This window comes from Tamandua tetradactyla, chromosome 19, assembly GCF_023851605.1.
Source record: "Tamandua tetradactyla isolate mTamTet1 chromosome 19, mTamTet1.pri, whole genome shotgun sequence".
Lineage (NCBI taxonomy): Eukaryota > Metazoa > Chordata > Mammalia > Pilosa > Myrmecophagidae > Tamandua > Tamandua tetradactyla.
The window spans coordinates 52,972,601-53,000,246 of record NC_135345.1 but is presented as its reverse complement, the minus strand read 5'-3'; the positions used below and the strand labels follow the sequence as shown (position 1 = coordinate 53,000,246).

The 27,646-nt window shown below is 38.5% G+C and overlaps 1 protein-coding gene and 1 non-coding gene across 2 annotated transcripts; both read left to right on the top strand.

Annotated features, from left to right (window-relative positions):
• Window positions 1-8,205: 8,205 nt before the first annotated feature.
• On the top strand, window positions 8,206-21,554 carry LOC143663394 (uncharacterized). The gene is made up of 3 exons (XM_077137090.1): window positions 8,206-8,304; window positions 20,497-20,581; window positions 20,875-21,554. Exons 1-3 carry the CDS (start codon window positions 8,206-8,208, stop codon window positions 21,114-21,116), a joined length of 426 nt encoding a protein of 141 aa, XP_076993205.1. The 3' UTR covers window positions 21,117-21,554.
• Window positions 21,294-21,415, top strand: LOC143663774 (small nucleolar RNA SNORA26). The gene has a single exon (XR_013166158.1). It is a non-coding gene; the product is annotated as a small nucleolar RNA SNORA26 (small nucleolar RNA).
• Window positions 21,555-27,646: the final 6,092 nt, after the last annotated feature.

Genomic DNA, 27,646 nt, shown 5'->3' with positions numbered 1-27,646 from the left:
CTTTACTGGGAGAGGAAGTGAGAGTATGGAGATAGAATAGGTATTTCACAATATTCTATTATCCATCATAGGATATCAGTAGATAATGCTAAAAATGCATACATTAAGAAATAGTCGACTAGGTTAAGCCTACTTAAAATTATGCCTAAGAGTCACCCCTAGAGCATTCTTTTGTTGCTCAGATGTGGCCTCTCTCTTTAAGCCAACTTGGCAGGTGAACTCACTGCCCTCCCTGCTACTCAGGACATGACTTCCAGGAGTGTAAATCTCCCTGGCAACGTGGGACATGACTCTCAGGGATGAGCTTGGACCTGGCATCAGGAGATTAAGACTACTTAACCAAAAGGGGGAAGAAAGAAATGAGACAAAATAAAATAGCAGTGGCTGAGAGATTCCACACAGAACCTAGAGGTTATCCTGGAGGTTATTCTTATCTGCATTATATGATATCCCTTTTTAGTTTATGGTGTATTGGAGTGGCTGCAGGGAAGTACCTGGAACACTTGAGCTGTGTTCCAATAGCCTTGATTTTTGAAGACGATTGTATAAAGATGTAACTATTATAATGTGTCTGTGTGATTGTGAAAACCTTGTGTCTGATGCTCCTTTTATCCAGGGTATGGACAGTGAGTAAAAAAATATGGATAAATAATAAATAAAAATGGAGGTGATAAGGGGTAAAATAAGTAGATGGAAGTACTAGTGGTCAGTGAGAGGGGAGGGTAAGGGGTGTTGATATATGAGTTGTTTCTTTCTCCTTTTTATTTATTTTTCTGGAGTGATACAAATGTTCTGAAAAATTTGATGGTGATGAATACACAAGTATGTGATGATATTGTGAGCTATTGATTGTACACAATATATAGACTGTATGTGTGCAAGGATGTGTCAATAAAAATACTTAAAAAAAACAAAAAAGAATAGTAGGGTAAGTATACTATTTAGATATATGGATGTAACTACCAGAAAAGCAACTGAAAAATTTGAGAAGATGTTCTCAGGATGGGCAGTAGTATGCTGGATCTGGCTTATATCACTTGGGAAAGTCAACTGGGCACATCTCTTCCCAACTTCCTCTGCAGTGACATCACAACAGTAGCTTGAATTTAGCCAAGCTGATGTCACTGTAGAAACAGAAAATACTATAAATCAGGGCTTTTTCTTTCTTTTTTTCTTTTCGGAGACTCAGTTGTCAAACATTTACTAGGTGTTGACTAGGTTCTCCTGTTCTCATGTACAAACTTTATTGTGTGATTTGGTTTTTCAAACAAGTGCACATATTAGTCTGAGAAAATTATATATTTTTAACTAATCCTCAGAGGTGGTGGGAAAGAAGTACAGAAAGGGGAGAAGGGAGGCTAGTCTTCCTAAATATCAGAGCCTATTATAAAATAAATATAATCTAGTCAAAATGGTATAGACATAGGAATAAGCACACAAAAGAGTAGAATGGAGAATCCATAAATTGATCCCTATTACTTATAAATTAATGCATGATAAAGTGGTATTTCAACTCAGTAAAGGAAAATAATTAATGAATAATGCTGCTGCAATTGTCTGTCTACTTAAGAGAGTAAAATTAGGCCTTTATAGAATATTAAAAAATAAATCCCAGATGGATTAAAAATTTATCATTAAAAAAATCATAAGAAACTTAAAACATAATCTGGGAAACTGTATGTTCCTAGGGTCATAGATGAATCTTAAAACCAAGTCAAGAATCTAAAAAGCTATGAAATTAAAATAGTAACATATTTGACTATATAAAATTTTTAAACTTTTTAAAGGTAAAAGGGAAGGGCCATGGTGGCTAGGTGGCAGAGTTCTCGCCTGCTATGCCGGAGACCCGGGTTTGTTTCCCTGTGCCTGCCCATGTTAAAAAAAAAAAAGGTAAACAGTATCTGAAAGTGTATCCGGTCAGGGTACAAAACAGGAAACAAGAACCACCTTAGGTATTTCTAATGAGAGGAATTTAACATAGGGAATTAGGTGTTTACAAAAGTATTGGAAGGCCCAGTGGACCAGAAGTCAGGTGGCTGCCACTGCATGATTGATTTCCAGGGCCATCTCTATAACTACAGTTTAGATGTTAGAAAACTGTTGCTACTGTCACTACTGCTTCCCCAACTTTCATGATCAGGAAGCTGGTGATCAGTCAGGTCACAAATATTAGTGTTTGTACCAATTTGCTTTCCAGCAGAAATAGCACAAGGAAAATGGCTTCTACCTCATTCCACCTCCCAGGTTTTGCATGAATGCATCTCATGGGTGGAATCTAATTGGCATCAGACTTCAGGCTACAAGAAAGTCTGTGAAATGCGGTTTTCATCTTTCCAGCCCCTGTGGCCAGGAAAATACATAGAAGGGGGTAGGAATTATTTCTGTTCGTAAACAGGCCAGACAATGTTCAGCAGGTAAAGTCCATTTAAAAAAAAAAAAAAAGCAGTAGGTTTGATGGGGAGCCCAAAGGGGATCAGATCACACACATAGACAAAGAGTTACAATTTAAAATACATTAAGAGCTCTGACAGATAAGAAAAAGATAAACAACCAAAAACAAAATGGCAAAGGATATTAATAGGTAATTCACAGAAAAGAAAGTATAAGTGTAAAAAAGAAGATATGTTTAAATTCACTAGCTATCAGAATATCCAAAATTTAACAATATTCTGATATCCCTTATGCCCAGTAGATGAGCAAGAATTTTTAAAAATTAATGACAGATATTAATGATGGGATGTGGGGGGAGGGCGCTGGAACAAGTCGGGATTCAGCTGAAGAAAAGAGAAGCCATCTTAGCTACGTTAGTGAGAAATCAGGAATTCAGTGCGTGCAACATCACTGAAAAGGCTGGAGGAGTTGGCACTAAGCTGGATCTCCAAGAATGACTGCCAGAAAACCACTGCTGAGTTTGCCTAAGAGAAGTCCTCTCTCTGCAGCAATCAAGAGGTGGGAAAGTGGGAAGTCACCTGGAACTATTGCTGTAAGAACACGCTACCTTAACTCTGACCCAGGGATCAGGTGGCCACTGCAGCCCCAACTGGAACTTCAAAATTCACACCTGCAGATTTTGGAGGCCCTGCCCCCTATCTCTCAACCACCATGAAGCTAGCTAGTCACTGGACAGGACAATTCTATAGCAGAAAAACAACGACAACAACGTTCTATGACTGGGTTTGCCAACATAGACAGTCAAAACAGTAGAACTTCCTACCAGAAAGGCATTTAAGTGGCAGAATGTAAATCATATCCAGAACCCCAGATGCAAAAGAACTCAGGAAAAGAGTTTTGTTCGCTTGCTTGTTTCATGTTTCTAGCACTACATACTACAGGAGGGTGCACACAAGAAATGAAATGGATGTTGAAAAATGCAGCTAAGGCAAAAATTGGTGGAAATTGTGACAGTCTCTTTATAAAGCAACATGGAAACATCTATTAAAGTTGAGAACCTATAGCCACAAGCTAAGCAGATCTGCTCCTAGGGTTCTATCCAATAAATAAGAATACTTGAGACAGAAGAGTAAGGATGCTTACTGAAATATTATTCATAATGGCAAAAAACTGGAAATAAAAAGAATAACGATCAAATCAGGAATGGTTGAGTTATCACATTAGGTATTGTATGAATTAGATACATCATTCTTGGCTTGGAAAAATTACCATGAAATGTTATTGAGAAAATCAAGTTATGAGGAAGTGAGCATAAGGAGACATTTTTAAATGCTAAGAACATGTTTTTATGTATGTACATGCATAAATGTGTATTTGGGTATATGAGCATGAGGGAAAACACAAAAGGATACACACCTGGTTGGTAACATGGATTATAAGCATAGTTGAAGATACCAGGTGGAGTGGAGTGGTTTGAAATGCTATGAATAAAAAAGGGTAGGAGGGCGATGTGATGGTGGCTCAGTTGGCAGCATTCTTGCTTGCCATGCTAGAGATCTGGGTTCAATTCTTGATGCCTGTCCATGCAAAAAAAAAAAAAAAAGTAGAAGAAGGGATGAGAAATGCAACCAAAAAGAAAAGAAAACAGTAAGAAGTCCATTGTTTTCAGCCTGACTCACTGAAAGTCACCCTCTCCAAACCTATCGTTTGAAAAAAGCATTTGTCCCAACATCAACCTGTAAAACAACACTACCCCCAGCCAAATAAAGCATTGTGATTGATTTACATGGTAGCAAACAGTGAGCAAAACTTTTTTTTTAATTATCCACATGTTCTGGAGGGAATCTTTTTCCATTCTGGGAAACAATTTAGCAAAAGCCAAAGCTTACATATCCAATGATCCAGAAATTACATTTCTAGAAATCTATCCTAGGGAAAAACAGATTTGGGAAAAATCTTTAATTTAAAAATGTTATTTTATGTTCTAGGAGGTGATCAGGGTGGTGAATGTGCAACTATGTGATGATATTGTGAGTTACTGATTATATATGTAGAACGGAATGATCATATGTTAAGAATGTTTGTGTTTGTTGTTATAGTTTTTAAAAATTAATAAAAAAAGAAAAATGTTATTTTATTAATAATTATAATAGCAAAAAAAGGAGGGAGAAAAAGAACAGTTTAAATGTCCAGGAAAAATTAATTTATGGTTCTATAGAATGGAACATCAAACAACCACCCCAAAGCATGATTTTAAAGATTTTTAAATAGCATAGGAAATTGCTCATGATATAATGTTAGGTGAATAATAATATATGCTGCATGATTTTACTGTTGTTAGACACACATACAAACACCTTTAGAAGACTTTAAGAAAATACACCAAAATGTTAATGGTGATTAACTCTAAGAAGTGCAATAAAGGTGATTATTATTTTCCTTATTTGTGTATTTTCCAAATTTTCAAGAATGGGTATATATTTTGGTTGAAATGTTCCTCTTTTGTTCACCTGATGTGAGGGCAATCAGGCTGGAAAATCAATCACCCCAGGGACTGATAGGCTATAAATTCTGAGGGCAGACATCTGCTGTATTCCCACAGCTTAGTTTATGGTAGTCTGGCCATCTAGCTAGCTAGATGGATGGATTTGGCTGATCTGGCGATTTAGGCCAGAGTTTCCTTCCTACATCATTCTCCCTCTTTTCTCCTGAAGTTTCGTGGTACAGTAAGATCTCTCAGAGATTGAAGGTCCATTCTGTTGATTACAGTACAAATACTAATTTCACTTCCTTCTCTGTACATCAGGTTATAAATTAAGGAGATGATAGTATTTATAAGGGAGAATCAGAAACAACTGGAAATTATCAATGCATTTGTTAATACAACACAAGGGAAAGTGGTAGGAATGTATTTGTACAGTTGGTATTCTAGTTTTCCATTCTGCTGTGGCAAATGCCATCAACTGGTTTTGGCTTTCCTTTTTTCTGTTTTTTTTTTTTTAATGGCTCATAGTTTCAGAGGCCAGCAGGGTTGCTTCTTCCTGGAGTTGAGGGCATTCGGGCTGGCTGGCAATCCTTGGGTTCCTTGGCTCCATCCCATGGCAATGTTCTCTCCTTTCTCTTCTGGGTTTCTTCTGAATTCCAACTACTGACTCCTCCCCATTCCCTTCTCTCTATAAAGCCTCCAGTAATTCCGATCCAGAAATGACATCATCAAAAGGTCCTGTATACAATGAGTTTATGCCCACAGGAATGGAATTAAGATAAAGAACATGCTTTTTAAAAATGTTTTTTGGACTACATAATTCAATCTAGCACTCCTGGGACTGGCCCCTCAGATTCTCTACCAGACCTCATCCATACCCTTGGAGGAGTCAGAGTTTCTGGCACCTTCAGCCTTCTATGACAATGAGAAAAAACAGAAGTCAATATCATAACAGGAAAGGCAGGACAAGGTAGGATGTTTGTGGCATTTAGTACATTTAAAACTCATGCCATATTCTTTAAGACTTCAGAGTTTTTGAAACCAGAATATTTTGTGAAATGACCATTTTGTTCAAGGTCAATACATCTACTATTTTGAGCATCTACTTAATTAGGCACTTTATGTAATTGTACTTAATCCTGACAATGATATCTATAAATTAGATATTATTATTCCCATTTTATTTATGAGAAAACTCAGAGAATGTCATTTGCTTGAGGTTACACAGCTAGTAAATGACAGAGCCAGAATTCATAGCTGAGCCCGCCCAGCTCCAAAACCCCAGTCTTGTCTACTTCACCAAGCAATATTCACACCCACTCTAACTGTACCACTTACTTTACTTACTTTACCACTTTGACATATTCATTTGCTTTCAAATTGCTTTTTTAGACTTTGTTTTTTTAAAGTACGATAATGCTTCTTTTCTAGAACTAGTTTTCTCTTTGGAATGCATGGGAACATCAGAGTCACAACTGAACAATAACAAATTATGTTTTCCTTAACAAATTTCTCATCTAATCACAAGACGATTGTAGATGTTGCAAGTGTGTGTTGGTGTTTACATCCTGGTTGTGAGCATAGAGTAGGAAAACATCAAAGTTCTGTGTGTGAAAAAGAATCTCCTCTGATCTTCACTTCAAAGACAACCAAACAGAAAAACCTTTCCAGCAACACCTTTGAGATTAATGTCAATCAGGCTTTGCCCTCAACTTGTCCATGCAAGTATGAATGCTATAATGAGCGAAACTTGTCAGGAAACTGTAAACCTCCTCTAAAATGGCAGTAAAAATACCTACAGCACAAATTTTTTTTATGAAATATAGAAAATTCTAGTAAATGGACCTATTCTTCTCCTTAACCCTCATTACCTAAGACCAATTAAGAACGGAGCCAACAAAGCTCCATCACAAAGAGCGGTAAGTGCTGTTTCTACAAAGAGGGATAAGTGTTCTTTCTATGCCCAATAATCCAAATACCTGACAACATTGTCTATAATGGCTGTGTTAAACTTTCCTTTCCTTCCTCTCCAGAGCTCATGTCTAACCTTCTCCTGGGCACATACTAAGCTTCCCAGAGACTTTTGGTCTCAACACCACCTCCATCAATAGATGCTCTGTTGGGACACTGTAACCTGCAGAAGACACTTTACTCCCGGAACCTAACTCAGGCTTGTCTGATCCCTCATTTCTGCCTCCCACAGTGCTTGATGCTACCTGTACCACATCTCTTACTGAATGGTCGTTATCCATGCATGAGCTCTTTGAAAACCAAGACCATGTTTTGATTAGCTGTGTGTCCCAGGCACATAGCCATGTCCAGCATACAGCTGGTGTTCAATAAGTGCTGTTATCTGGTTATTGAATGGAAGTACTGACCCACCATTCTGCCATGTAGCTGAAAATGAAAGTCTCCAGGAGGAGATTGGGAAAGGAGAGGGAAGGGGGTCAGATCAGATGGAGAAAGGATGGGTAGTTGGAATATATGATGGGGTAAAGCCAAGAAATCAGAGCAAGGGTATATAGTAGAAAGGAGCTCATTTGGCACAGGCAAAAGATGAAGGGCATGATGCTGTAACAGCCATTACAGGGCAGAGGGTAGAACTTCAGCCACAGAGAGCTGATATCATTTTCGCTATAATCAATGTCTAGGTTAGCCTCTAACTTTTTTAACTCTTCCCATCCAGAAGTGTTGGTTGGGATTTTGTATTTATTTATTACTCATTTATGGGAGCCCAGGCTAACGTGGTGGTGCCTCATTTGTGTGCTAAATGCTTAAAACCTTCCTCAGTGCTGTGCACCTGTAATCTCCGTGGTTGGTCTAAACATGTCCCAGAGTAAGCTGGGAAGACCCCAGGCTGGGTCAGATCTCTTGCAAGTAACCTACTATGCTCCTGGGATTTGATTTAGGTCATTGTGACATACCTAAAAATGGTTCAGTTGAAATACCCTGAATTTAATAATTTATTCTGTCCACAAATGTTTGTTGTGTTTCAAATATATGGTAGCAGCCATGCTAGCTCATTCAGCTCATAGATTTAGTAAAATAGTGAGAAGAAAGCTCTCATGTAAAAATATTACCCTTTTCCCATTCACCTTGCACATCTACAGCTACTGCTGTCCAGTGTATAGAAAAATGGGTGCAAGAGCAAAACATAAAATATTCATTATTTCCGATTTCATCTGCACACCAGCTTACATGAAGAGAGTGATTTCTCCTCTGAGTTACTGAAATAGGATGATTGTTGGAGGGATTTTATGAGCAGGGATTTTCTTCATTTGTTATGCAAAATCCATTCCAGGCCCCACATAATGGACATTAACAACGACATGGCCAGAAGCACCAAGCAAGTATGTTTGATGGGCTCAATTGTGGAAAACAGACTTCACCTAGCTCTCTGCAAGTTAGCAGATCCCAGAGACCTGAAGGTAAGGAGAGGCTGGCACTCCCTGCTCAGTTCCTTCTCTGAAATTCACCCATCAGAGAAGATGTTACTCCTGCCCTGAGGGAGGGAGCAGAGAGAAGCCAGGCATATTATTCTGCTGGAAATTCCTCCACCTGGATCCTATAGGTATTGGGTGTCAAGTATTCCCTCTAGCAGCTCAATATTTTGAAGTAGTCAGTTTCATACCTTGCAATTCTGACCCATTGCCTTTCAAGAACACGTGAATCACAATGTACATCTGACTTTATTGTTGAAATAAGGACTACCCTCTTCCCACAACAATGCAGACCGGTAATGATAACCTGGGGCAGGTAAGAGAATCTTTGACTAGCTGGACCCATGGAAAATCACCAAGTTTGAAAGTGTTTTCTTACTTCATGTACCATCAATCCCAGGTCCTCAGCGTCAGTATCAGGAATGATGACACAATCTCAGAGTGATCAGGAGTCACTCTAAAGGGCATTGTCACAAACTTCTCAGCTGGCTTTGACATATATGCTCCCATGGATAAAATATCCTGACACACCAATTTGCTTTGACGTTTCTTCCAGCAATTCAGCTTTATTCAACATAGGCTTTAATAATGTATTTTAGACACTCTTACTAATCTTACTGAGAACAAAGGTCACAGTTTTGATAAAATAGACCCTAATTTTTAAGACAACACTTTCACTTTCTTCCTACTGTTTTGATTATCACTTCAAATATTTATCTTATTCTCCTTTTTTTAAATTTGGAGATTGGAATTTTGAAGAGCTACTGATAAGCTATATATTTCAGATTGTAACATTTTAGCCTAATATTAACTCATCAGGAAAAAAAAGCTAGTAGATATCTTTTTTTTTCATGAAAATATAGCAATTAAAATGCATTTGCAGTTACAAAATAGGTCAAGGTCATTTATAGTGCTCATTAATCCTGCCACTCCCATAAAAAAGGCTAAAAGCATTGCCTACATTTTGCAATGGAAAAAAAGTAACAGGTTTCATCTTGTTCTGGGTACAAGGGCAAAACCTCTGGTAGACTCAGAAATAGAACCTCAAGGGATTTGTTTTCCTTGTTTGATGTAGAACAGGACAGGATTCAAGCAGTCTCATTAAAATTATGCTACAGAAGCAGATTGATCTCTTCACTCAATTTTCTTTAACAGAATTAAATAGTTTATTTGGAATGAAGTTTCAATTGGAGACCTTTGACTGACCAAATATAATTTATACGATAATCTCATAGAACGCATTAGAAGTTAAGCAAAACAGACAATATATAATCCTTTTAAGGAACTTTTTGTTTGAAAGAAAAAGCAATATTTAAAATCCAGTATAGTCAAATGCTACTAGGCAAGATGCATTATTCTTTAAGCTCTGCAAGTCAACGTACAACTTGTAATAAAGCTGCTGAAATGTAAATCTTTAAAAGATCCTAAATTAAATCCCACAATCATAAGGAAAAGCACCTTCAAAACTATAAAACTGGGAATTCCATGCTGCCATCTTGTGTGTAACCATCTTGCCATTTCAGCTATACTTTCAGTTTCCTCGCGAGTCCCCTAAGTTTGCGTGTTTGTGCACGTGAGTGGACAAATGTTTGGGGACAACTTGAGCCACTGCCTGCTACACTGTTTGGATGTGCTTAGAATTCACCAGTCATCAGTCATTTATATTATTAGACTAGGAATAGAATAGTCCCCACAAGATTTTGGCAATATGTGGTTCCTTAGGTATCCAATGAGAAATTTAATAGTACCTGCTGGATAAAGTAGTTGTCAAGATTAAATGAGATGATCTGTAGAGCAGTTAAAGAAGTGAAAAGCATATAATAAGTGCTCAATAAAAGTTAGTGTTCTAGTTTGCTAGCTGCCAGAATGCAATATACCAGAAACAGAATGGCTGTTAAAATGGCGAATTTATTAAGTTGCAAATTTACAATTTTAAGGCCATGAAATTGTCCAAATTAATGCAAGTCTATAGAAATCTCCAATCTAAGACATCCAGGGAAAGATACCTTGGTTCAAGAAGTCCAATGACGTTTCAGCAGTCCTCTCTCAACTGGAAAGGCAAAGGCAAACATGGTGACATCTGCTAGTTTTCTCTCCAGGCTTCTTGTTTCATGAAGCTCTCCTGGGGGTGTTTTCCTTCTTCATCTCCAAAGGTCTCTGGCTGCCTGGGCTCTTATGTTTCTCCTGGCTCTCTCAGATCATGTTGCTCTAAAATGTTTTCTCTTTTGAAGGATCCCATTAAACTAATCAAGATCCACAAATAGGTGGAGTCATATCTCCCTGTAATCCAAGGTTAATACCCACAATTGGGAATGTCACATCTCTATGAAGATAATCTAACCAAAAGATTCTAACCTACATTGTTGAGTTAGGATTAAGGGAAATGGTTGCTCCCACAAAATTGGATCAGGGTTAAAGCATGGCTTTTCTAGGGCACATAATCCTTTCAAGCCAGCACAGTTAGCTACTGCTACCTGGAAATGTGCTAGACTGAACACACACTGGTCTTGCAAATACCTTTACAAAAATGGTTCTTATTGCAATTTTATATATAAAATAAAATTTGCCATTTTAAACAGTATAAGTACAGAATTTAGTGGCATTTATTACATTTACAATATTGTGCTACCCTCATCACCATCTATTACCAATTTTTTTATCACCTCAAACAGAAATTCCATACCTATTAAGCAATAATTTCCCATTCTTTCCCGCTCTCCACCAGTATCTGGTAACCTATAGTCTAGGTTATTGCTTCTGCCTCTGTGGATTTGCTGATTCTAGATTTTTCTTATAAGTGGAATCACTCAAAATTTGTCCTTTTGTACGTGGCTTATTTTACTTAGCATAATGTTTTCAAGGTTCATCCGTGTTGTAACATGTATCAGAACATCATTCATTCTTACAACTGAATAAAATTCCATTAGGCATATATACCACATTCTATTTCTCCATTCATCTGTCGATGGACACTTGAGTTTTTCCATCTTTTGGCAATTGTGAATAATGCTGCTATGAATATTGGTAAACAAGTATCTTGTCCTTGCTTTCTATATACCTAAGAGTGAAATTGTCGGGATATGCAGTAATTCTATGTTCAACTTTTTGAAAATGTCAACTTTTTGTTGACGTATTTATATAACACATTTTTAATGGGCATCATTTATGGGCATTTTAAATATGGCCTACAAGGTCCAGCATGGTCTGGCTGCAACTAGTGTCTCCAGTCACATTTCCCTGCAGTCCGGCTGACATCATGCCTTACCCTGCACACATGTACTCCTTGACAATGCTGAAGTCACAATGGCCTCGTTACATTTCCATGAATGCAGTATTGCACTCCTTCCCACCACACACACTCTCACTCTGCAAATGCTCTTTTCTCTACCTGGAATGACACTCCATGCTCCTCTCCTTTGCCTTGTAAATTCATTTTCACTTTTCTGTTTGATGATACCTTCTTCAACCTTACAGCTGAGTACCTAACCTCCATGTTAGCTCCTGTTAAAAGATAATTTTAGATTTTTTTTAAACTTATTTCTCCATTTCTTTATTGTTGGCTAGTTAGGATTTTCCACCATTTTTTTTTAACTTTTTTTATTAATTAAAAAAATTAACAAACAAAACATTAAGATATCATTCCATTCTACATATACAATCAGTAATTCTTAATATCATCACATAGTTGCATATTCATCATTTCTTAGAACATTTGCATCGATTTAGAAAAAGAAATAAAAAGACAACAGAAAAAGAAATAAAATGATAACAGAGAAAAAAAAGATTATACATACCATACTCCTTACCCCTCGCTTTCATTTACCACTAGCATTTCAAACTAAATTTATTTTAACATTTGTTCCCCCCTATTATTTATTTTTATTCCATATGTTCTACTCTTCTGTTGATATAGTAGCTAAAAGGAGCATCAGACACAAGGTTTTCACATTCACAGAGTCTCATTGTGAAAGCTCTATCATTGTTCCATCATCATCAAGAAACATGGCTACTGGAACACAGCTCCACATTTTCAGGCAGCTCCCTCCAGCCTCTCTGCTACATCTTGAACAACAAGGTGATAGCTACCTAATGCATAAGAATAACCTCCAGGATAACCTCTTGACTCTGTTTGGAATCTCTCAGCCATTGACACTTAGTCTCATTTCACTATTCCCCCTTTGGTCGAGAAGGTTCTCTCAATCCCTTGATGTTAATTCTCAGCTCCTTCTAGGGTTTTTCTCAGTCTCTTGATGCTGAGTCTCAGCTCATTCCAGGATCTCTGTCCCACGTTGCCAGGAAGGTCCACACCCCTGGGAGTCATGTCCCACGCAGAGAAGGGGAGGGTGGTGAGACTGCTCGTCATGTTGGCTGGAGAGAGAGGCCACATCTGAGCAACAAAAGAGGCTCTCTTGGGGGTGACTCTTAGGCCTAAATTTTAAGTAGACTTGACATATCCTTCATGGGGTTAAGTTTCATATGAACAACCCCCAAGACTGGGAGCTCAGCCTATAGCTTTGGTTGTCCACACTGCTTGTGAGAATATCAGGAATTCAACTTGGGGAAGTTGAATTTCTCCCCACTCTCACCATTCCCTGAAGGGGGCTTGCAAACACTTTTCTAGTCACTGGTCAAATCACTCTGGGATTCATCGGGGCATCACTTTGGACAAACTAACAAAATCTCATGTCCTACCTGAGATTCCAAGTACTTATGACATTCAATCAAACTATCTACATGAGTTATATTAGGAAATGCTCTAGTCAAAATATAAATTTTGTAACAAATAAACATTTTTTTGCTTTAGTCTCACACATAAAGTGATATTTTAAAGTATTAATTATCATCTATTTTCAGCACCCTGCAATAATGATATTCCTTTGTTCTTCCTCATGCAAAAACATTTTTAAAATTTGTACATTGTACATTTCACTATTATTATACATGCTAGGCATTCCTAGATTCTACCGTCTCAGTCTTTATTGTCTATCTTTCTTTCTGATTTCATTTATGTCCCCAGCCCCCTCCCTCTATCATTCTCACATTCAGTTTCATTCAGTGTTTTAACATAATTACATTACAGTTAGGTAGTATTGTGCTGTCCATTTCTGAGTTTTTATATTCAGTCCTGTTGCACAATCTGTATCCCTTCAGCTCCAATTACCCAATATCTCACCCTATTTCTATCTCCTGATGGTCTCTGTTACCAAGGAAATATTCCAAGTTTATTCACTAATGTCAGTTCATATCAGTGAGACCATACAGTATTTGTCCTTTTTTTCCTGGCTAATCACACTCAGCATAATGTCCTTAAGGTCCATTCATGTTGTTACATACTTCATAACTTTATTCTGTCTTACAGCTGCATAATATTCCATCTTATGTAAATGTCACAGATTGTTTAGTCAGCTGTCCGTTGTTGGTCATTTTGGCTGTTTCCATCTCTTGGTAATTGTTAATAATGCTGCTATAAATACTGATGTGTAAAATGTCCATTTGTGTCCTTGGCCTCGTGTCCTTTGAGTAGAGACAGCATACAGATGGGTCCTGTTTTTTAATCCATTCTGCCAGACTATGTCTTTTGATTGGAGAGTTTAATCCATTAACATTTAGTGTTATTACTGCATGGGTAGGACTTTCTTCTGCTATTTTGCCTTCTGGATTTTATATGTCATATCTAATTTTCCTTCTTTTTACCTTTACTCATAGTCTTCCTTTCTATACTCTTCTCCATACCTCTCTCTTCTGTCTTTTCATATCTGTCTCTAGTGTTCCCTTTAGTATTTCTTGCAGAGCTGGTCTCTGGGTCACAAATCCACCATTTTTATTTTCTCATGTCTATCATGTGATATTTAGCATATGCTAAATATGCAGGTGGTCTTCAGGAAGAAAACATTGCTTTGATAGTCCCTTAGTTTGGACAATTTTAGGGCCTCAACACTGTAAGCTACTCAATTCCCATTGTTATTGCTGTAACCAATTGCCACAAGTTTAGTGGCTTCAACAATGCATATTTATCATCCTACAGTTTTGTAAGTTAGACGCCAGACATGGTTATCACTGGGCCAATATCGAAGTATCAGCATAACTGCATTCCTTCCTGGTTGCTTTAGGGGAGAATCCATTTCCTGGCCTTTTCCAGTTTGTAGAGGTTGCTTGCTTTCCTTATATCTGGAACCTCTGTTCCATCTTTAGAGCCAACAGTGTCACGTCTCTCTGACACTTCTTTCATCGCTGCATCTCTTGCTCTCCACATTTCTTGCACATTATCTTCTTCAAGTAGGCCACTGGTTCTCATCCCTTGTTATATATTAAAATCGCTGGAGAGAGCTTGTTCAAGAAGGCCAATGACGTTCAATGATACTCTCTCAGCTGGTGGCAAACATGGCGGCATCTGCTGGTTTATAATGGCTCTACAAAAAGCTAATTTTAGATTTTTAAATGTGATTTTGTGCTAATATCTGTCCCACCCACTAGACTAAAAATTCCATAAGGGTAAAGTCCATGTTTTGATTATTTTCCACCAGCCCTACCACAATGCTTATAATTTGGGAGGTTGTCAATAAATATTTGTTAGATAAATGACATCCCAGCAGGAGGAGGTTGCTTTCAAAGGTTAAGCATTTTTCTCTTTTACTTTTTCTCACAATCACAGCTCCCCTTACCCCCTCCTTATTCAACCATACCATGAAAAGCATATTTTACTAAGTAAAAATAGTTTGGGGGGAAATAAAATGTGAATTTAAGTGCTAGGGAAAGAAAGAGGGAGAAAAAGAGAAATCAGTAAAGTGAACAAGATCAGAGATGGGGTAGTGAGCCACCATTAGCATTCACAGGATGTGTGCCTCCTCCATTCTTGCCTGCAGCAGTTTCTCTTCAAAGATATCACCAGATTACTCAGCCCAACTTGCTTCCTTGCTGAAATAGCAAAACAGATAGCTCAGCCAACTACCTTATGTGATAAATTTTAAGTTACCTTTTTGTAGTAGGTAATTGCCATATTTTTGCAGTAGAAAAAAGTTAAAGCTTACAAAAGAAGAAACATTCTAACAATTTACTAGAATATTGGCTCATAATAGAGCATTTGATGGAGCAAGCCACCTGATGGTCAGGGTTAAGTATGAGGCCACTCAAGACGCAGTCCTCTTGTACCGTCCTAATCCCCTCGAGGTGCCTCCCACAGTACTCAGAACCACTCCTTACCCTCCTTCACTTTCCAACTCCAATAGATAGATACCCAGGCAGGAGATGGAGAGCCAGTTCTTATCATTGGATTAGGATTAAGGCAATTGGGAGTGAGAGGGTTAACACAGGAGAGGACAGAGAAATCTTCACAAGGGAGATACTTCCATTTTCTAGTTACAGGTCAGTGGTGCCCAATGCTGGTCAGTCATCAGTACTGGCCTTTGAGGGAAGGGAAGAGTTAAGCACCACACAGGATCTCTATCTGGGCAGCTACCAGCTGTGTATTCCTGCAGAGGATCATGCTTTATACTGATATTATGTTCCTCCAATTACTTTTAGGGGCATATAATAAGCTTTCTATTTTTTTTTTATTCACAGTGAAATAGCTTTATTATTTTCCTTTTAAAATATACAAAAATAATACTTCCTCATTTTAAAGTATTTGGGTGACATATACAAATATAAAGAAGAAAATAAAAGTTACCTGGAATCCTACCTTCCTGATGCAACCAACGTTGAGGTTACCTGCAACCACACATGTGCACACACAATTTTTCATACATGATATTACATCACATATGCCAGAGTGTTTTCTAAATGTATTTTCTTCCTTTTCCCCTTGCCTACCATCCTTAACCCTTTGTTCTTCAAGAAATGAACAACCCAGTGGAGGTTCCAAAAGATAATTCTTGAGCAATGTACTTTAAAAAGAGGAAACATTAACCAGGCAGTGAAGGGATACAGGACATCCAGGCAGAGAGTATGTGAGGGTTATAGGCATGGAAACAAGAGACAGTACTAAACCATAGTGGGAAATGCAAGTGCTCAGGACGTGTGGGGGGCCTGGTGGAACTGCAAGCGGGGGAAGGCTGTAAAGACATTAGGCTCTGCGCCAAGGAGCTTGGTCTTGATCCTGAGGGCAATGAGACACCATTCTAGGATGCCAGAACAGGTGAGGTCCAGGCAGGAGATGATGAAGTTGGTACTAAAGTCCAGGCAAGGGGGATGGAGAAGAAAGACTCTTGGGATGGTCAAGAGAAAAATCATCTGAATGAGTGAGGGCAGGGAAGTAGATACTGGGAAGCTGAGTCGTGGACCACTGGATGACAGAACTAAAAGGAAGAGTGGGGTTAGGGGGAGAGAATGAACTCTGGGATAAGCTGATTTTGTAGCATCTGTGGGATATCCAAACAGGGATGTATAGAAGTCTGATGAGTATATGGGGCCTAAAGTTCAGGACTGAGGTCTTAGCTGAAAGATCACCTCCACATGGGGAGGGAAATGAGGTGGTGGAAAAAGAGGCTGGGGTCCAGGATTGGAATCTTGGTTCTGCCACTAATTGTGTGTTTTGGGCACATCACTTAGGCTTTCTTAGCCTTGGTTTTATAATCTCTAAAATGGTGATAAAAGTACATTCATGTAAGGCACTCAGTGGTCTGCCTGGCTCATAAGTAAAATAAAGGTTACTTAATATTTTTTTACTATCTATTTTGCAAAATTACTTTAAGAACTAGAAATGTGTGTCAAGTATTTGGCTCTCAGTAAGTGGCATTTATTGGAATATTTATTGGGTATTTGTTCAAAGAAGTGATTATTTGCTATTTTTAGTTTTTCACGTTTTGATAAATGTCTACATTTTTTCTCCTTAGCTCTTAACAGCATAATGGGAAATTAGCTGGTAGGAGAGAAGACACAGGGAAGAGAGTTAAGGAGGAAAGGAGACAAGAACATCATTGAAAGAATATGAAGGAGAGAAACCACATATCTGATAAGTGTTTAATATCCAGAATATATAAAGAAAACCTTCAATTCAACAACAAAAAGACAATCCAATTTTTAAAATGACCGAAAGACTTGAATAGACATTTCTTCAAAGAAGAAATACAAATGCTGAAGAGCACATATAAAGATGCTCAACATCCTTAGCCATCAGGGAAATGAAAATTGAAACCACAATGAGATAGCATTTCACAGGGGCTAGAATGGCTACTCATAAAGAAACAAAATAACAAGTGTTGGAGAGTGTGCTGGTTTGAAAGGTTGTATGTCCCCTAGAAAAGCCATGTTGTAATCTAAATCCCATTTCATAAAGACAGAATAATCCCTATGCAATACTGCATGTTTGAAACTGTAATCAGATCATCTCCCTGGAGATGTTATTTAATCAAGAGTGGTTGTTAAGCTGGATTGGGTGATGACATATCTCCACCCATTTGGGTGGGTCTTGATAAGTTTCTGGAGTCCTATAAAAGAGGAAACATTTTGGAGAATGAAAGAGATTCTGAGAGAAGAGAGAAGAACGACATAGCCACATGAAGCAGAGTCCACCAGCCAGCGACCTTTGGAGATGAAAAAGGAACATGCCTCCCAGGAAGCTTCATGAAACAAGAAGCCAGGAGAAAAAGCTAGCAGATGATGCTGTGCTCACCATGCGCCCTTCCAGATGACAGAGAAAGCCTGACCATGTTCACCATGTGCCTTTCCAGATGAGAAACTCTGACTGTGCTGGCTATGTGCCCTTCCACTTGAGAGAGAAACCCTGAACTTCATTGGCCTTCTTGAACCAAGGTATCTTTCCCTGGATGCCTTTGATTGGACATTTCTATAGACTTGTTTAAACTGGCACATTTTCTTGGCCTTAGAACTGTAAACTAGCAACTTATTAAATTCTCCTTTTAAAAAGCCATTCCATTTCTGGTATATTGCATTCCAGCAGCTAGCAAACTAGAACAGAGAGTAAGTATGTGGAAAAATAGGAACATTCATTCACTGCTTGTGGGAATGTAGAATGGTGTAGCCACTGAGGAAGAATTTGGCAGTTCTTCAGGAAGCTAAGTATAGAATTACCATGTGACTGGGCAATCCCACTACTAGATATAAACCCAAAAGTCTTGGAAGCAGGGACGCAGAGAGATACTTGCACACTGATATTCATAGTGGCATAAGTCACAATTGCCAAAAGATGGAAGCAACCCAAGTGTCCATCAACTGATGAATGGATAAGCAAAATGTACTATACATACACAATGGAATATTATTTGGGTGTAAAAAGGAATGAAGTTCTGATACACATGACAACATGGATGAACCCTGAAGACATCATGCGGCGTGAAATAAGTCAGATACAAAAGGAGAAATATTGTATGATATCACTGATATGAAATAATTAGAATAAGCAAGCCCCATTGTATCAGAATCTAGAATACAGGTTACCAGGGAACAGGGTGTGGGTAAGAAATAGGGAGTTAAGGCTCATAATGTACAGTCTATTTGGAATGATGGAAAAGTTCTGGTAATGGTAATAGATTATGATGGTAACAAAATATTGTGAATGTAATTAAACACTGAATTATATATTTGAATGTGGTTAAAAGGGGGAAATTTTTTGCATATGTTACTAGAATAAAAAAAATAATAGGAAGAAGGGAATTCTTAAGAGACTAAAGTAGGAAGATAAGAGGAGTGGGAGGAAAACTAGTAAAGTGTAAGGATGCAGGGATCCAGTGAAGAAAACATTCCAAATGAAGGGAGTGGTCAGTGCTATGAAACATGAGGCAGGTAAGACTAAGGCCCAGAGAATTTTGCATCATTATTGACCTTGGGTAGAGCAAATGAAGTGAAATACAGATGAGAGAGGCCAGCTGTGAGCTGGGCTGAACGAAGCAAGGCATTAAAGACAAGTGTAGACATAGCCTGGTCTGAATGTTGGTTGGCAAGGATGACAGGAGAGGAATAAACATGAGTTTTTTCAAGTTGAGAGGAATGTATGTATTTGATGTGCAGAAGACCAAAAGAGGAAAAGGCGGGGGTGGGGGGGGATGGGGGGGTGGAGAAGAATGGCCTGAGGTGCTAAGGAGGCTAAGGGGGTGGAACCCAGATCTGAGAGGTGCAAGTGCTGCTGAAGCAGAGCAGGCCCAGGACCCTGCAGTTGGCAGGACAGTGGGAAGGATAACTCGAGCTGCAGACCAATTTCCGGGATAGGAGAGGAGGGACTAGGAAGTGGGGTGAGGGTAAAGGGTTTGAAGGCTGCTATCCCATCCCCAGTGGGTGTTCTCTCACTAGTGACCGCCACCGAGACTGTGGTCCATGTGCCCCGCATCTCAGGACATGACCTTATCCATATGGGTCTCTTCCTCTGCATCATCAAATATGGACAAAACAGGAATCTACACAGGTGTGCAGGGCACCAACAGGCTATCCTTCCTGGTATAAGGGTCTGTCATGTATTTAGTCATTTCTCCAGTGAAATATATTTCCCAAAGCAACACAGTAACACCTGTCAGGAAGAGTTTTGTTTCCTTGTTTCTTCTTAGTGTCAAAGGGCCATCTGTTTACAGAAGAAACTATTTGCTAATTTTAGTTTTCAGGTTGTAATAAATGTTTTTTTTTTTTTACTTAGGCACTTATTTACATAGGCATATTATTTATACCTTTGTTTTTTGTTCTGTACTAGAATGTCAGCGTAAAGCCTTTGTTTAATCCATTTAAGGATTATAACGGGGCATGACACACAGAAGGCGTCCAAATCTGTGTTGAACACATAAGTGAATTAAAATGTGGCATAGGAAAGAAGAGCTCAGGATTCTAGAAGTACGAACGACTCGGGACCGTAGCTCAGCACTGCAGTAGGATGGGGGTAATCGCGAAGGCCACCCCAGGAAAGTTTCCGAGGAAGGCCAGTTAGCCTGAAAGAACCACAGGCAGGAGGGCCAAGATCTGGCAAGATGCCTGAAGAATCCAGCTACCAGGCTGGTGCTCCCTGAGGGTAGGGAAAGGATGCTCCCTGCGTAAAGGTCAGTTCGCCCTCCACCCACAGAGGAGCCAGAAGGAACCAGACAGACAAAGGACAGCGGGCAGCCTTTGACCCCGCCCATCCGTCCCTCCCATCCAGAGCCTTCCCGGCGATTGGCTGACCCCCCATTTCCGAGCCCTCCCTCCCGCTCCGCCCGAGCCTCCCGGTGATTGGCTGCCGGGTCCGCGGTCTCCTCCCGCCCCCAGCGCCCTGCACCATCCCGGCCCCGCGCGGCCTTCCAGGTCCTTGTGTCGCGCATTCGCTCGCCTGTCGATGCCGCCAGGTTGCGCGGTGAGTGTGGGTCGGACCTCGGACCCCTGCGGTGCGGAGGGCACCCGGCCGGCCTTTGGGCCCCGGGTGGGCTGGGCTTACCCTGCATCCCCTCGAGCTTTGCCCGCCCTTAGCTCACCTGCTCCCGGCGGCCAGAACGGAGGGGTAGAGCAGCTCTCAGCGGCCTGGGGGACGGGCAGTCGTGCTCATTCATTCCGGGGCCGCGTGAGGCACAGACGCCCCGTGGAGCTGCCCGGAGGGTTCCCCGCGGGCCGGCCCGGGCGCCGTAACGAGTTTGCGCTTTGCTTCCCCAGGGCGCACCCGCCGCTACTTTGTGGCAGGTTCCGGGCTAGGCCCCTGCCCGCGGCGGCAAGAGCCTGTTGGCGGCCAACCTTGGGCGCCGGGAGTTTCCGTAAACGTCTGCGGAGGTGCAGCGGCCTTAGTTCCGAGCGCAGGTGAGTCCCTATCCTTAAGCCAAGTAAATGACCCAGGCTCCGAGCACGTGGCCAATGGCGGCCGGAGCGTTCTCATGCGCGTGGTGCGTGCAAAGGCCTGAAGCCGTGTCTACCTTAACCAAAAGGAAATTCCCTTACATGGCTCCACCCAACGAAGAAAAGCAGCTTCTGATGCGTTTACGCTCTTTTAATAAGACTACCGAGATCCATGTAGCGATAAGAGGCAAATATAGGAAACCTGGAGAAACCCTGTACAACATTCCAAACCGCCCTTTCCTGTGCCCTTTTAAGGTTGATTCAGTGCTTTAAGAGGCTAACACAGAAGGGTAAAGTAAAGACTCCATAAAACCCAGAGAAGGGATTGTAAACTCGTCTTTGGATCCTGTCTGGAGTCACAGGTGAACCAGAATAAATTAGGGAATTTGGAAGCCTTGATTTTGTTTGAAGGTAGAAGAATCCGATGTACATTCCATTTCAAATTGTCTCAAAGAATAGATTTAGTCATCCTGTGTCTTAACTGAAAACTTTCTTTTTATTTCGTTTAGGTAGAAGGCTATAAACCATTTATGCCAGGATAATCTACGTTTTCCCAACCTCACAAGGACGGGACAAGAGTACTGGTTTGTCTGGTGTGAGTTGAGTTATTGTGTACCCATCCTCTGGCGGAGGACCTTAGCTGGATCTATTTAATCCTCACATATATTCTCTCCATTTTAAAGATTAATGAGACCAAAACTTAGGTGATTGCCAAAGATTATACCGCTGCAGAAAAACTGCAAGATTTGGAGCAAGGCATCTTGCATGCTACCTTTCATGTTAGAAAAGAGAGATAAGAATATATATATATATACACACACGTTTGTATGATCGTATTTGCTTATTTTTACAACTAGAAACTCCGGAAGGTTAAACTAGAAGTAAATGAAAGTAGTTGCATATACATAAAGGGGGTTGGCTGTGAGATTTCCACCTTTTAATATCTTTGAATTTTGATCCATGTAGATGTTTTCTATTTTCAAAAAAAGATTAATTGAAAAGGTAAAAGGCAAAATCTGAAATTGAATATAAACCTGTTAAGATGGCAAGTTGATAACTAATTCACAGAATTATTTGTAAAAGCTGCTCTAAGTACATCCTAGGGAAAATCTCTTGCAGTGGTACATAGGTGAGGAACATGCAATGCTGTATTATTTGAGTGGCAGAAATGTTATGAGCAATTTTCTAGATTCTTGACACAATTTCAATTTTTTTTTTTGTAAAATGGGGAGAAGCAATGTAGAGTTGGTAGGCCCAATATTGCCCCTCAAGGGATTAAATAATACAATGTAAAAGCCTCACATTTGATCAGGGGCATTGCTCAACTGAAGGTAAGGCTTGAGTTCTCACATAGCCTATCAGGGTATCTAGCAAATTGTGAATTTTGGCATTAACTTGTTAAATGTAAATTTAAAAAAAAATAAAGTTAATTGTACCATTTGGAGTCCTGTGTGGCTTGTTTTATGTTTCCCTTTTTTAGGTTTTCAGGTACATTAACCACCTCATAAATATATGCAGATATACTTACTTCACAATGTCCAGTACTAACAAGAAAAGAAAAGTTGTAAAACTAGAACTTTAGTCACTGCAGTGTTAGAAATGTCTACTGAAAGGATAAAGTCTCATTTATCAAAAAGCACAAAGTGGTTTTAACATGGAGCTTTGCAGTTCCCATGTGTAAAATTTGTGGGAAATGAAGTCAGAAATGTTGAATATTAATTATTTCAGGCTTTTGAGATTTTCCATAACTGTATGAGACAGATGGAATACAAGATTGGCAAAAGACTTAGCTCAAAAGGCTCATCATTTTCCAAGATTCTAAGGAAAGATTCTAGTGGTTTTAACATGACTGCCAATTCTGTGAAATTCCACTCTGGGAGATGGAGCTTAATTTCTTGCCCCTTGAGTGGCTTGGACTCAAGCCACTTCTATAGCATAGCAAACTAGTAACAATAGCCTAGAAATCTGGCACCACCTTAACCAAATGATCCCAGGTTAACATAAATAAGATCTCCATGCCTGGAGATGGCTACACATAAGTATTTAGAACATAGTATCTTGCTGCTCACAGCATCTGAATCATCTAACTAATGGAGATGTATTATTTGTGTTATATATGGCTAATAAAATGTGCACTTCTAGTAACCATCACAGTTGTAACAAATCAAACTGGTTTGTGGTCTGTTGAGTATTGACTTAGGTGGGCCTTCGCTGTTCATTCCCTACAAAGTTCAGGTCAAGGTAAGCATTTTGGGGACCTGAACCAGATCTGGGAACCCATGTTATTGACTATATGTTCTACTCTCTCTCATGAGTCTTAGCTTGGGTTATTGTATCAATAAAGTTTATCTAGTTAACTTGTGACTTTATAGCTTTTATTGTACATTGGTTAGGCATTTAAATAACCTTAGATACGAGAGTGAAATGACTACAAAAATGATTGTACATTGAGCCCAATGGCTTAAATTACTAAAAAAAATGATGGGGATTATAACTGAAAAATCAAGAGATTCCCCCAATAGGGAAGGATTTCAGAAAAAAAAATTATGCATCTTTGCTGATAAATCCCTTGCACAGCCATTAAAAGTGAATTAGATCTACATGATAAAGTACTAAATCTAATTTTTTAAATAGGATAACCTTATAACAATTAATTTTGAAAGCAAAATACACTCATTTAGCTTAAAACTTCAATGCAATTAGATAAAATAGCCAATTGAAATTACAGCTTAATATTAACATGGATTCAGTTAAAGAGAACTGTATAAAGAGATGGATAGTCTGGTGGCTCAGGAGACCTATTGAATTCTGTTGTAAATTAAATATAACCTTCATAATCTATTCCAGACTTCACTACCTGATTTGACTGCATTATGTATGTACCAAGAAAGAACTTAATCATTTCCATCTGTTGTCAAATGACTCATTGAGGTGATAGAAGAAAATATGTTAAATAGCAATGATGCCACATGACATTTTCAGCATTTTTAATGAAGACATACTGATAAAATTGAGCCAAGAGAAGTTGTTGCTCTTTATAAATTCAAGCAATCACTTTGAAGCAGAGTGGTCAAGATATTTCATAGAATGACTCAGTTTGGGTTTGTTTTCTCATGAATAGACTGAAGTTATCAATAGCACAAGTGATGTTAACCTCAGATCACTTTGTCAAGGTGGTGCTTGCCAGATTTGTGGATTATGATGTTAGTTTGCCATACTCTAGAAGTAAATTACTAAATCCAAGCCACTCAAGGGGAAAGAGGAGTTAAGTTCCATCTCCTGGAATAAGGAATTTCAAAGGATTAGCAATCATGTTAAAACCAATAATTAATGTTTGGGGGGAAGTGTTTTAATCATATTTACCTATTAACTTAAAATTCTACTGTAAGATTTGTTATTTAATAATTTGTATCAATATGGACTCTAGAATATTAATCTTACTGTTTGGGTTGTAATCCAGTACTGTCATGCTGTTGCCCAGATTGTTCTAGCTTTGGCCGTTGTGAGTTCTTTCGAGTTGTCTACTATGTCCTTTATATGCACACCCTTTTTTTCTTTCTCTTTTCCTACTTTCTGGTGCTTCAACATACTTCAGGTCCATGTAGTGTTTTCCCTGCTCATGCCCTAGAATCAGCCATTTTTATAAGGGGCCTTGGTTCATTTTATTGGAAAATGGTGTTTAGTAACCATGATCTGGCCATGAGATGTGCTCATTGCTGCTGGGATGTCACTGCTCCTAGGCCCTCTCAGTGGACAAATACTAATGCATGTAATCACACATAGATTTCTATTACTAAATATTAGATGTTGAGTTCAGACTGATACCTACAATTCCAATCCAGCACCATGTGTTCCTTATAGTCTCCCTCAACCCCTTGTTAATTTGTAGCTTCTTTCTGTGATAGTGAAAAACTATTTCTTATTAAATTTATTTACTTATTTGTTGAGCCCTAGTATATGTGCAAAGTAGTTACAGAATTGCTAATCATAACCCATGCATGTCCTATAGGAGAAACAAATTTAGCAGCTAGAATATAGTATTTATGTTTTTGTCTCCTACTTTAAAATATCAAATCAAACACTGTCTTCAAAAGTTAGTTAGGTTGGCTCACAGATTTACATCATAAAACATAATTTTTGCATTAATTGTCAGGAACATATCCTGTAAGAATTGACATTTAAAAGTATAAATTCTGTGACCTTTTCAGAAAAACTTACTTATATGTGTATCTCTTTAAAACTTGATCTGTTATTGTAATAAATAATTTAGGTACATAATGGAAGGAAGAAAAAAATCACTTTATTAAAATTTCAAAAAGCCAAGATCTACCTTTATTTGGCCTTTCAGAGTAGGTACATAGGACCACTGGTTCAGCCTATATATATTCCACAAAAGACAAAGCAGCAACTTTTCTATTTCAATACAATTGTAATTATGTAAAATAAGAATCCTTCCATAAAGTTGAAGGATTGGGAAGGAATTGGAAATGGCTCCTATTCAGTTCTAATGCTGTATGGATGGACTACTGGGGAACAAAATACTTTTTCTTTACTGGTCATTGTATTGCCTTTATAAAAGATAGATTATTTAAATTTAACAGTTTCAAAGTTAACCATCAGTATACAGAGGAATGCAATTGGAGGGACAATTTTTGCATTGTTACTTTGCAACAATTCTGGGGTATGTGGCTTCTTTCAAACCTAGAGATCTGCATCAAAAGTTAAAGTGATGCTTACTCAAAATTCAAAATAATGGTATATGGTAATTACAACAGAAAAAAATGAGTATAATAAAAACATTTGTTACAAGAAGGAAAATGCTTCTCTATTTTCCTAGCTGAATGTTTTAGGATTCAAAAATTAATTTTTTGAGGGAAATCTTTGTGGTGATGGAATAATTCTGATTCTTGATTATGGTGGTGGTTACTCAAATTGACACATAATGACAAGATGACAGAACTATGGAACATTGGTACACGTGTACCATGTCAATTTCCTGGTTTCAGTGTTTTACAATGGTTACTTCTACTGGGGGAAACTGAAGAGTATATGTACTACCTTTACAACTGTCTGTGAATCTATAATTATTTCAAAGTCATAGTTTTTAAAAAAGTTAACATTTTAAAACTTCAAATTAAACTTAAACCAATGTACACACATACTAATAGTATGTGAATGCAATATATAAATACCCAAATCTGTATGTAGTTGCTTTCCTTTAAAAAAAAAAGAAAGGATTTCATCTCTATTATGACTTTAAACTGTTCTTCAGAAAGACTGAAGCAGTTGGACTATGTATAATGGGATATTTAAAACTTCATTCTCTTTGGCTGAGTAATTTCATTGGAAGTGTATCTTAAAGAAATACTCTATCCTCTTTCATAGCCTCTGCCTTCCTAATAAAGTAATTTCTACAAAGATATGCAAAGAATCTTAGCTGATAATAAAATTAAGTAACTAAAATGCCCAATAGTATGGAAATGACTAAATAAATGATATAACAAATTACTAATATATAACCGTTGAAAAGCTGATACATAGAAAAGTTCATATAGAATACAAGTTAACAAAAGTACATATTGTGTATAAAATCTGTATGTAAATTGAAAAATTTCAAAACAATCTATAGAAATAAAAATAGGTATAATGCTTCTTGAAGAACTTCATATAAACTAAATACTGGGAAAAAAAAGTAAAGTTCTTATATAGATACTAATAGAGTTCATTCTCCCTCCAGATGCATCCTTCTGTTTAAGCCCAGCAAGTAATATTTGTTGAGTGACTGAACAAAAAGATGAGTCTACAGAGCAGGACTGGGTCTTGTGTCAGCATCTCCCCAAAAGGGATTAAATTGTATCCAACTGTAGGATTAGGTCAGAATTAGAATCAGAGCCACATTTTATTTTACTTCTCCCACCTCCCCTCCATCCCTATACTCTTTAGAGAACAAACTTCACTGGATCCTCCTTCCTTTGCTATTTCAAATTAGGAGGTATAGGTGGAGAGATGGTTATTTCAAACTGGGTCAATTTCTCTTGAGACCCAGAAGGGTTTGGTGTAGGGCCATAATGAATCTAAGTTGACATTGCTTGACTGATTAATTTAGGTAAGTTTAAAGTTGTGGCTAGGAAAGCATTTTTTTCTGATAACTGACTCATGTTAAGTCAAGGCATGCTCAAAATTCTGGACCCTAAACTAGGCCTTTATCCTCTTTTTATTTTTTCAGAGGGAAAAAAACATAGTATCCTACACAATATTCCCAGTACACATTTGCTCTCCATTTTTCCTGCCCCAAAGTTGATAACTGCACAAGAGTCAAAGGAAAAATAAAAGTCAAGAATCCTAGAGAAATTGAGGCCAGTGGATGATATTTCTCATTCACTGATAACTTTGGCACTTGACTCAAAGTCTTCCTTTCCATACTTCTGTGTCCTTTCTGGGTATCTTAAATGTCCATATGGTTTGATGAATCTATCCAACATTTTGGCCTTTCTGTTCGCTAACCATCCAGGTCTAACGATGTGCTCCATTCTACTTTAGTCACCATCTTAGTTAGCTTAGACTGTTGTAACAAAGTACCACAGACTAGTTGACT